At 41.0% G+C, this 11,625-nt stretch overlaps 1 protein-coding gene across 4 annotated transcripts; it reads right to left on the reverse strand.

Annotated features, from left to right (window-relative positions):
* Positions 1 to 6,058: 6,058 nt before the first annotated feature.
* srsf3b (serine and arginine rich splicing factor 3b) lies at positions 6,059 to 11,219 on the reverse strand. Of its 4 annotated transcripts, none has more exons than XM_018733036.1 (7): positions 11,129 to 11,219; positions 9,956 to 10,020; positions 9,360 to 9,570; positions 8,867 to 9,001; positions 6,860 to 6,898; positions 6,470 to 6,556; positions 6,059 to 6,162 (listed from the first exon to the last, which is right to left on the reverse strand). In XM_018733036.1, the coding sequence occupies exons 2-7, from the start codon at positions 9,960 to 9,962 to the stop codon at positions 6,135 to 6,137; spliced, it is 507 nt and encodes a 168-aa protein (XP_018588552.1). In that variant the 5' UTR covers positions 9,963 to 10,020; positions 11,129 to 11,219; the 3' UTR covers positions 6,059 to 6,134. The 4 variants fall into 4 exon arrangements, with proteins under 4 accessions (XP_018588552.1, XP_018588553.1, XP_018588554.1 ...); XM_018733037.1 differs by having other exon boundaries at positions 11,119 to 11,211; XM_018733038.2 differs by lacking the exon at positions 11,129 to 11,219 and adding an exon at positions 10,703 to 11,109.
* Between the last annotated feature and the right edge of the window lie 406 nt (positions 11,220 to 11,625).

An 11,625-nucleotide genomic window follows, 5' to 3' on the forward strand; every position in this document is an offset into this window, starting at 1 on the left:
ACTTTGATAGACTGTACAATATGGTGAACAACTGATGGTGACAGCGGCATCTACTTTGGTTTGGTTACTTTCTCTGTAAGTATGTCTGCATATGTCGTGTGTATGAATGTTGTACATTTTATGCTGCTGCAGCCAAAGTTCTCAGCAAATAAAGACAGAAACCATTAATTTCTATCATCCATATTTTGTAGGCATGTAACTGAGGATGAAAATACTTTAACAGAATATAAATTCATGTACATAATTAAATATAAACTGGTGTAGGCCTATACAGTACTTTTACAGTATTGACAGGTATCTGTGAGTCTACTCATCTCATGTAACAATGTAAAACATCGTTTCTATTAATTTTAACATGCATTTCAGGCAACAAAAACATATGATAAATATATACTCAGAAACATTTTAAATAGTGTTGAAACTTGGAAAAATCCTTGGGTGTAAGCTAGAGAACGGTTAGAAAAGTGAGACGTGAACTGGAGAAAGTGAAACGGAAGGGTTAACCGGCTGCTACGGCACAAAGTGTTCTTTTCACCGGGGTGAGACAGACACGCTGCACTCACTGTGACATAAGAGATGGATTTCTGAACTTGTACAGTACCACTACGGCTTCCTCGCGGAGGTACCATTTCTATGGAGATGCTGAGTCACGCTTAGTGTTCCTCAGCCGGCTAATGACGTCACATGTGAAAAGCGCGCGCGGTTTCGACTCTCCACCCGGCAGGCGCGAGCGTTAATGACAGGCATTGAAGGTGTGTGTGTGAGTGTGTGACAGTTCCACTGAGCTGGAAATGGCAGAGGAGCGCTACATAATAAATTTTTTTTTTTTTTTTTTTAACAAAATCTGGGGTGTGTGTGTTTTATTCACTTACTTTAGCCAAGAGTTTAAACTAGGTGAAATAACGTACTACAGACAATACTCTATATTGTACTAAAATTTTCATCACAGTGGCATTTTAATGCCACTTAAAGTTCTATTTTTTATATGTCAAATATATACACACACACACACACACACTTTCTGACCCACTTGTCCCATACAGGATCACGGGGAACCGGAGCCTAACCCGGCAACACAGGGCGTAAGGCCGGAGGGGGACGCACCCAGGACGGGACGCCAGTCCATCACAAGGCACCCCAAGCGGGACTCGAACCCCAGACCCACTGGGTGTCTACAAACTAACTGTACTTAAGAATCACACATCTGCAGCTATCTCTCTCTTAAGGTAATGCACACTTTGTATTTTCTATGAGATGTACGTCGCTTTTGAGAAAAGCATCTGCTAAATGAATGAACGTAAATAAATGTAAATGTGTTGTTTTGGTCGAGGAAACAGGCCAGCTACGTTCAACAGTGTTAATCATCACAGCATTTCTGATGTAGTGGGTTTTGTTGTTCTCTATGAATTTGAAAAGCACCTTATAAATAAAACATTTTGCTGTGGAGCTGGAAGCAATTAGTGGGTTACCGAAGTCGGTACATTTTTACCGACTAAATGTACCGTATATGCGGCCATATAAATCGATCCGGTGTATAAGTCGACCCCGAAAATCAGAGGTGTAATATAGGCCTATATTTGCTGGATAAGTCGACCCCCAAAATAGCGTGCAACTTTGGAGCCTAGGCTAGGCCTGCGGACTCGTATGCTTACGATTTGGACCTTGGCTAGGTAGCGGAGGTCAACAAATAGTCCTGTTTCATATATAATTGTGAATGTTGCTTTACTTATGTATCCTGTTATACGATAGGTTATTTTATTATTTTATTATACAATTAATAACAGTGCTCTGGAGTCGGAGTTAGAAGCAATTATTGGGTTACTGGAGTCGAAGGTTTTGTGTACTGACTCCACAGCCCAACCCTGGTTATCAGTATGAAGCGAAGGAGCGTCATTGGTACGTCTGGATACCGTCATTTTTAGTTATGTGGCATTCTGCTTCTAACGAGTAAACCCCTCTGTAACCACAAATGGAACTTTTTTGTGCTTTTTCAGTTATGGGGTTAAGGTTTGAGAACATGTCATCGTTATTAGTCGCCACAATGACAAGACGATGAACCGTAGACTTTATTTGAATGTTACAGTTCATTAAATTAGTTTATAGCTGGGTGCTAGAAGTGGAATCTAAATTTCCATTTAAGTGTGGATACATATTATGATATGCACTTCAAAGGTTGTTAAAGGAAAATGCTTGATTCAGAAACAGATTTTTTTTTTTTTTTTTTTTTTCCCCCCCTACTTTGTTTTTTGAGTCCTGATTGCCCTCTATCGGTTCCCAAAAGAAAGGGTTTGTAAGACGTAATGATGGCTGGAGGGGGGAGGGTCTGCCATGATGTTGCCTGCATACTTTATGGTCCTGGAATTATAGAAGCCTTGGAGTTTGGTCGGGTCACAATTAATGATCTTTTCTGCTGACCGGTAGTAATACTTTGTAGTCTGGCCTTTTCTCCATGGCTCTTGCAAACTGAATAGTTATGAAGGTCAGGGTAGACTTCATGGGAATGTAGGAGTTTAAATACATCCCTCTTCCAACAGGGCTGATTCCGACCCTAAACCAAGCCATTAGGTTAATTCCAGTTGCAAAGGCGGTGGTATTTATTCTTTGTCACCTGAAATTAATTAGAAAACCAAAGTAAAAGCTATTTTGCATGACAGTGGCAACACCAGCATATTTTACATGTGTACCAAAAAGTATCATTTCTAGCTTTTAATGTTAAACTTTAATTCATTAATTTGTTTATTATCAATAACCTCGTGTCCAATGCAGGTGTGGAGTGTACCTTGAAAGCATAGGGTGTGAGATAAGGTATGCAGTACAACGGGTGGAAATATTTTGACAGTTTGCATCACAGATGTTTATGACAACTAGTTCCCAAGATCACTTTGTATGTCACTCTGCAAAGCACATGGGCACTAAGCTGTTAGAGGTGATGTGTACCATTACAGACAAATGTTTGATGGTAGATTATCTCCATTTGATTGCAAGCTTAAGACTTAAGATCTATTTACAGTAATTTAAGGATATTTGTTCTTAAAGCTCACACACACACAGCCTGAAACCGCTTGTCCCATTCGGGGTCGCGGGGAGCCGGAGCCTAACCTGGCAACACAGGGCGCAAGGCTGGAGCGGGATGGGACACACCTGGGACAGGATGCCAGTCTGCCACAAGGCACAACAAGCAGGACTCGAACCGCAGGCCCGCCGCCAGAGAGCAGGACCCGGCCAAGCCCACCGTGCACCCGGTTATTAAAGCTGTTTATATGAATTTCACTATATGCTTGCAATTGGATGCATATGGGCACAGCAGCATGAAGCTAGGAGGGAGGTTCAGCCCGTTATCCCTCACTGGTCACAACTTCCGTAAACAGTACAGATATAAGCACGTGTTCGCACCTGGACCGGTCCTCGGTCCTGCTTCCTGAAATAAGGTTAAATGTCACAATGATTGTTACAGGTTTGTATCCCATCTCCTGCTGTAGTACCCCTGAGCAAAATGATGATGCTTTTCAAATGGGTAAATAATTGTAATTACCTTAAACATCAAAAGCTGCTATGGAGAAAAGCATCAGCTGAATTTGTAATCTGTTGATATAGCGCAATTTTGGTTACAGAATTTGTAAATTGTCCATCACCTTGTGGAAAGTGTTTGCTAAATGAATAAATGTAGTATTAATAACAATAACAAATATGCTGTTTTAAAGTTGGCCATGGATGGTTAATGTTAAGGTCTTGTACGTTATTTTGTTTTCAGTAATTTTCTTTAATGTTCGTATGTGTTTATCCCATTTTTACTTTGTTATTGTGTTGAATGACTACAAAACTGGAGATGGGAGTTGTATGGGGGAAAAGGTATATATTTCAACAAGCGTATAGTGATTTCATGTTACAGCACTTTTTTTGTGGGACGAATTAGTTTGCATGCTTTCCCCCAGACATTAATCAAATTCATTCCTAAAATTCCTCAGGACAAGTTATTCTCCAAGTATGTCAAGTCTAAAAATTAGGATGTGAACAGAACAGTGTAGCGACTCAGTTTGTTACCTTTTAGAATTTGTTGCAGACACAACCAAAGAAACTACAAAGTTGTAGAACTATGCTGTGTGACTAGTACAAGTGAGTGAATATTCACAAGCCTGTTTCTTTCAGTAATTTTGTTTAATCTATTGCTTTATTAGCCTAGGTAGTTCTGCACGTAGTAACACCTCACTTTATATCTGTAAAATGCAAGCTAATGACAATATTTTGGGCAACCGAACTGTACATACTTATCCTTTGGATACAGGCTTGCAGTTCATTTAAAATTGAGGTTGTCACAACAACCCTTTGAATTATATGGTCCCATTTAGCCAAAAGGTAAAAATTAGTAATGCATAGCAGTAGTATCATAGAGATTAGAGACCAGTTATGCACACTTTATACAAGACTGACTTATACAAAGAATCAATTGTCAAGAGCCTTCAATAGCTCATTAGCAGTTAAGCAAATGGTTGTTGAATGATTTTCACTGCATACTATAAAATAATTTTATATACAGCAGTAGTAAATGTTCACACTATTTAATCAGAAGGAATTAAATCCGCAGCCTGACTTGAAGTAAGTTTATAAAATTGGGGGGAGATAAAGTATCTCTCTGCGCTGGCTTCCTATAGCTGCCCGTATAAAATTCAAAACCCTGGTTACCGTGTATAAATGCATCAACAGAATTGCTCCTGACTATTTACAGGACTTGATCAACCGGTACACCCCAGCCAGGCCCCTTCGCTTGTCTACTTCTGCTCGCTTGGTGGTCCCGTGCGCAAAAGGCAAAGCTCGGCGGTTCTTGGTCTGTTGCGACGGTATGACCTTCCCGTCACTCAGAACTGCAGAGGCTGTTTTCAAAAAGGGTCTGAAAACCCCCCTTTTCCAGATCCACTTTACCCAAGATCTCTTCAGATCTATGGTGTTAACTGTTCACGCATCGTAACTCCAGAAGCATCCCCAGATACAACCTTTATTCAGCCATTACTCTGGTATTGTACTGCTCATTTGTGTACCTTATATTTAATGAAAAAAATTGGTGTCGGTATCAGGATGTGTCTGTATCCTAAGCACCTACCTGAGTGACAAACCTCAGTGTAGCAAGTGGTAGGGAACAAACTAGATTTGCTTGAGACTTTCAATGTCTGCAGCTATGTCTCCTCTTAATGTAATGCATAAACTGTACTTTTGCTGAGATGTACATTGCTTTGGACAAAAGCATCTGCTAAATGAATAAATGTATATAACTGCTTTTACTGATCGCCTCTTCTAGTGAAATTACACACCAAAAATGCCTGGATTCATGATCAAATCAATATACAACTCAGTATATTCGTCACTGTGGCCATATAAAAACTTCACACATTTGATACTTCAGAACAGTCAGATGTTTCTGTAACCATTTTTAATTCAGAGAACATTACAAACAGTACAAACAGCAAAAAAAAAAGAAAAAAAGAAAAAGAAGCAGGTTTGACTTTATGAAGGGGAAAGTGAGGGTGCCATCCTGATCGATAACGGAGAAATATTTAAGCTGAGTACTTTTCTGTGTAGAACCATTGTACCACAACCTGCAGTAGCATTCCATTGCCACATGCAAAGCCAGGCACCCTTTCCCCAGGCTTCTTGGTATCTATAAGTAGAAGTTGTAAATGTACATAATGACAACAGACCTGTATAAATGCCTTTATGGCTACCATACAAGCCCATCCAGGAACATACTTGTGGAAGGAATTTAAGCCATGTCCATTCTGTTGGGGAGAAATGTCTGTTGCAGTGGAAGGTGGTGCAAACTATACTGCAGAGAGATTTCTCAGTAATTGTAGGGTAAATTTAACTGCCTAGATGGTAAGGGAGGGGGTTTCTGTTGGTGAACTAGTGTTCCCAGTTAATGTTGATGCTATGAACATAAGAAAGGAAACTCGTAGTTACGGAGAAGTCAAACCTGCATACACCAACTTATATACAAAACATGTAGGAACTAGGTATCTTGCATGTGATAAGCAAAACAAACCACTAAAAGATCAGATTCTTTAAAAAAAAGGAAAAAAGATGTAGAGCTCACAGTTCACATGAAACTAAGGATGATTAATTGTCTTCACACATGATCTCAATTCCTATTTCCTGTCGTTAGAACGGGAACGGCTGTGAAGAGAAAAGCTCTGTTACTTGTCAGAACACATGTAATAGCAAAGGCAAAGTGGAAACGGGGGATCCAGATTTTACTTTTGGATAGCTTGGTCCCTGAAAAACTACAGTTCTCTAGACAGGACTGTAGTCATAGACAAATGTAATGCATCTCTTACTTTGAAGAAGCAATACTTGTATTTCAATTCCGATTGTGCTTATACGTAAACTGTGTAAACTACTACAATTTAGTAGTAAATCCAAGCCAAACACCACACCTAAAAGCAAGTTCATCACTACACCAGTTTACATGTGGAAAACACACCTTCGTGACCTAGAGAAGGAACGTGACGGTTTGTGGTTCCTGTCCCGTGACAGCGATCGGTCCCTCCTCCTGTCTCTTGAGAGAGATCTGCAGAAGACACACATGATGCTCACAAACAGCCCAAGGCTTTTCTGGGATTCCAAACTAGCAGCTTAAGGAACCATCTTCTATCCGTTTGAGGAACAAACAAAAACTAACCCAACATTCTCATCAGCTAATATCTGTTAACATACGCTACCATTTAAGACCACTACACTTCAATTTCTTTTTGCCTGAAAGCCCCAAAAAAGCCAGCTGGTCTTCAGTTGACAAAATGTTTAAAGAAAAAAGGTAAACGACAAAGAACCCGAGAACACCTGAGGTGCAGTAGCCTATAGGAGAAAAACATACCTGCTTCGGCTGCGGCTGAAGCTCCTCCTCCGAGGTGATCTGGAAGGGAGGGGGCGGGAATAAAAAATAAAGAGAAAGTGAACATCACAAACTCAAAGATATGGCAGTGGGCCAGTCTCATCCTTCCCAAACGCACTTATGCTGCTGCTACACCTGCCTTCTGGCTAGGTCAAAAAGCTCCAAACCGCACTCTCAGCATGAACATACCAGCCCTTGATTGCCCAGCTACTCTCTGCTCCCCTGCTACAGGGTGGCAGGGAGAAGGCAGAAAAGTAGGAAAAAAGACAATGAGGATATTAATTACCCCTGGGAGATTAACCTGGCTAGTGGTCAGGACCTGCAAACATACTCTGACATAGGTCATGAACAAAGGAATGCATCTAATTGCACAAAACTGGTATTGAGGGACAAATCCACTATACGGCAGCATATGGTTTAAGAAGCACTGGACCTTACGGTAGACTGCAAGAAAACGTACACAACGGAATACTGAGATGGCATACTACTAACCACAATATATACATCCAGACCAGTGGGACGTACATCAAGGAACAAATCTTAAGGTAAAATAACTGGAATAGCTACAGAGACACCATCAAGTACTCAAGTAAGCTGTTCTAAAATTTTAGATCTAACTCAAAGTTCACAAACCAACTGTAAGAAAACTCCCATTTAAAAATCCAAAACCCTAAGAAAAGACTCAGTTGCCTTTAAACTACCAACAAGATAAACACAGACAACTCTTGACTGCTTTAACAGATTTCCCTGTAGCAGCTCTCTTCACTTAAAACTAATCAGCAGAAAACCATATGAAGCAGGAAAAACTTACTAGTTTTTTGGGTTTCAACAAGCTAGAAATGACGAAGGGGAGCCAGACTGGCAGCCGGGAAGGTAGAATTTGCTGAAAAGGGTTTGCCAGATGTTGCGAGCTGATTAGTTGGTTGGCGGATGGGGCCTGGCTGTGGATTTTTCCTGCTTTTATTGGTTAGCCGAAGGCTGCTGCTCGTAGGTTGTTGTGTAGGAAAAGTAAAACGCTGATTGGTCGGGAATGTGAGGTAGGCCGCTGCCGTTTGGGTTAAGGTTGGAGAGGAGGCTGAGAACAGCATGCTCAGGAACCAATGGGCGGTGCAACCTGACGACTGGCCATGCCTGGGTCATGTGACACGACACCAGCCAAGCTGATTGGGGCACGCTGGTCAGTGGTCACATGATGCTGAAAGAGGACTAGTTGACTGACTCAGAGGGTGGTGAGAAGAGGCATGGTGGTGACTCTGCAACGGGGTTCATTTTTATTAATATAAATTGTAAATTAAAATAGCAAACCGTCAAAAATAAACAGCTAACAAAACAACCAATCTAGCAGTACCAAGTTCCCCATACCATAGAGAATCTGCTTTACTGCAATAAGACTGGGCTTTCACATAGGATCAAATCGAATACTACATTAGAAGCGCATACCAAAACATTCTGTGCCATGCTATAAAATGTCTAACTAGAGAGGATTTCAGTACTCATTTACATATTCAGGTCATAAAGAATGGCAGCCGTGAAGCAATGTCTTCACTTGCCCTGAGGTGTTGGTCAAGCATTCGTTCACTGCACTTAAAGCAGCAATGTCCTTTTAAGATACACCATTTGTCCTCAGAACAGCCCGGTCTTATTTCACAACATCCTCTCAAACTCCAGTTACCCCCCTCCCAAATAACCAAAGCTTTTTACTCATGTTAAATGACTAACAAATGACAATGAAGATGAAACTGCATATTCAAACCGCATGCCACTGTAACACCTCAGTCTGGTTCTGTCACAAGATGACTAATATACGCTATTTAATAATAGGATTTAAGACAGGAGGAGGAGAAGCTTGGAACAAATAGGAACTGAGGACCAGGGAGCAAAAATGGATTAGCGTTTTGAACCTAGAACATTTTTAAAATTTATTGATAAGCCTGCCTAGAGTCAAGTGCCCACTGGGAGGCTGTACACAAAAGATAGAGCCAGGCTTACCTGCGCCGGGGTGGTGGGCTGCGGCGCCGGTAGTCATCCCGTGGGCGACGGCTCCACGACGGGGGTGGACCCCGGTTCCGCGATCGCTTCTCTCCATTGGATAGCTCCACACGAACACGGCACCCACACATTGTCCTGCGTACAGCAATCATGCTGCTGAACTGGGAGTATTACTGCAGCAGTTTACATGCTGCCAAATGTTAATTTCTAGTCCCCACTGTGGAAATGCCTTAAGCTATATTTGATATGGGGGTGACAACTACAGTTGCAATCTGCCTCCCAAGTTAAGAAAAACCATCTAAAAATTTTAACGATCATGCAGCATAATTTAGAGTTGGCAGAAAGAGACTGCACACAAAGGAAAAATGCATCTGGCAAAATAGTCTTGCTCCAAAGTGCTATAAATGAGCAGTTTCATGAAACAAAACAGCAAATGCAAACACAAAATCATTGTAGTAAAGATCAACTTGTCTTTTTTTTTTTTTTTTTTTACCTTCCATCCAGCTCTCTTACAGCATCAGTTGCATCACGTGGATCTTCAAATTCGACAAAGGCAAAGCCAGGTGGGTTCCTTGCCACCCAAACGCTGCGCAGTGGGCCATAGTACCCAAACGCTCGCTCCAGTTCTGTCTTATTTCCATTGTTCCCCAAATTACCCACATAGACTTTACAGTCGAGGGGACAATCTCTGTGCATGGCGGGATCTGAAAGGCAAAGCGAGAGAGCTTTTTGTAGGCACTTCCTTTTAGTGCCATCCTATTCCAAGGTTTAACAGTAGCACATAAGTTGCTTCCTACAAATCTGTAAAAGGATTTTCAATTCTAAAATCATTCTAAACAATTGACTTCACATCATGCATTTTTCTGAAAACGGGTGAAACTGCTTACTTCTATTTTTTTTTTTTTTTTTTTAAGAAACAGCTTCTGTGCCACAAGCACACACTGGAAAAAGCTACCCCAAGCAGTTCCAGGACAGTACTGTGGGTACCGTATTCATACTTTTTTGGAAACAGTGCATTACGTTTGGAAATCAGCAAAGGGGCGACCATGAAATCAGCATGCAAGGTATGAAATAAAGTCTGGTAATTACCTCCCATTTCAACGGGCCTCAATTTTCTAAACAAAAATTGTAACTCCACAAACGTGTACGAGAAACTGAAAGAAGAATTATCCATTTAGATTTTCATGTATTCCACATTTCCCACACATTACACAACATAGAAATATCAATGAAAATGCAACTGCAATATTATTATTATTAAAAAAAATAAAAACAGTCTTAATAAGTCGTCACATCACATTAGTGAGCTCAAGTTCACACAGAAAAAGGTGCATCTGTACAGCCACCACATGTTTAAATAAAAGAACATCAGCAAGCAGATGTTTGGCGTAACTCAATTTAGTGTGGCGACAAAGGGCCAAAGCATGGATGGCGTCAAGCAGGTGTAGAGTGAGGAAATGCGCAGCACATGGAAATGCACGAATAGCTACTCTGCCTTACACCACAGCACCGAAACCCTCGGAAACGCGGCCAACGAACTACCCTTGAACGCCCCCCTCGCCTCTGTCCTAACACTTAGTTCCCGCAGTTCTGCCAAACGCAGCGGTTTATCGAGTCGAAACGGTCGCCGTTACGCGACACGAATCTTCCAGTCTTGAGGCGCGAAACGCACGCTGAAGAGATAGTCATACCCTCGCAGTCAAAAACGGGAAAACGATCTTTACTGATAAAAGTCGTCGTTCCTACTTATCTATTATACAATACACAGCACGAATTACGAAAATAATGAAATTTAACCTTTAAATAAAGCACTAGCAGACGCCGAATAGAACCTACCACCTACACTCGACGACGGTCTTTGTTGCCGAGACGAAAAAATCAAAATGGCGCCGGCTCAAAAAAAAAGAGAACTACCCGCCGACGTCCTGCGTCCGGCAAAATTTTCTCGGTATCACAAGTTAACACTGTTCTTACCGAAAATACACGTGAAAGATATTAAATGCAGTTTTAAATATATATGTTATAACTCTTTAACGCCACAATGCCGTTTTTGAACCAGAAAATATAGGCATTTTTACGGAACTAGAAATGGCCGCCTCTTGCGTAGTTTACATAACCTAGATGGTCGCGGAAGGCGGGGGAAAAGCGTTAGCGATAACATGATATTCCATGTTAATTTTTCTCAGTCTAACACAGCATAATACAATATATTACTAAAATAAATTCTACCGTTGTATTAGTTTAAAAATTACCGTAAACTACTTTGGTATCGTGTAGTAGTACTGGCTCTCCTCGTGACCGCAGTGCTTCTCCTTAAGAAACGCGAAATGGCGCTCGACCGGAAATTCTGCCGATTTAATACGCACACGCTTTTGTTCTCTCATGTCCCAAATCCGCCCTACGTGGAACGAGCAGCGAGAGGAAGTGACGTACGAATAGGCTTATACAGCGCGGTACGGGGCAAGAACGTTTACCGCGTAAATATTGTTCACATGACTTCACGTTTTCCCTTGCAAATCTCCATTTATTACTGGTTTATAGTTGAATTATTTGAAAGAAAATATAAAAATTTTATAAATGGACCGATTTCTTCCTTTTTCTTTTCTTTATCCTAGTAGTAGTGTTAAGCACGTGTGTGATAGGGAATTTATATTTACTTTTACGTTGTTTTGTATAAATAAATAGTTTTGCCAACCAAAAGCCAAGGTCGTTCATTTTAAATTTTTGGCTTTGCAAATACAAAAAATTTTCGAGGTTCA

The sequence above is a fragment of the Scleropages formosus genome, chromosome 2, assembly GCF_900964775.1.
Source record: "Scleropages formosus chromosome 2, fSclFor1.1, whole genome shotgun sequence".
NCBI classification, from domain to species: domain Eukaryota; kingdom Metazoa; phylum Chordata; class Actinopteri; order Osteoglossiformes; family Osteoglossidae; genus Scleropages; species Scleropages formosus.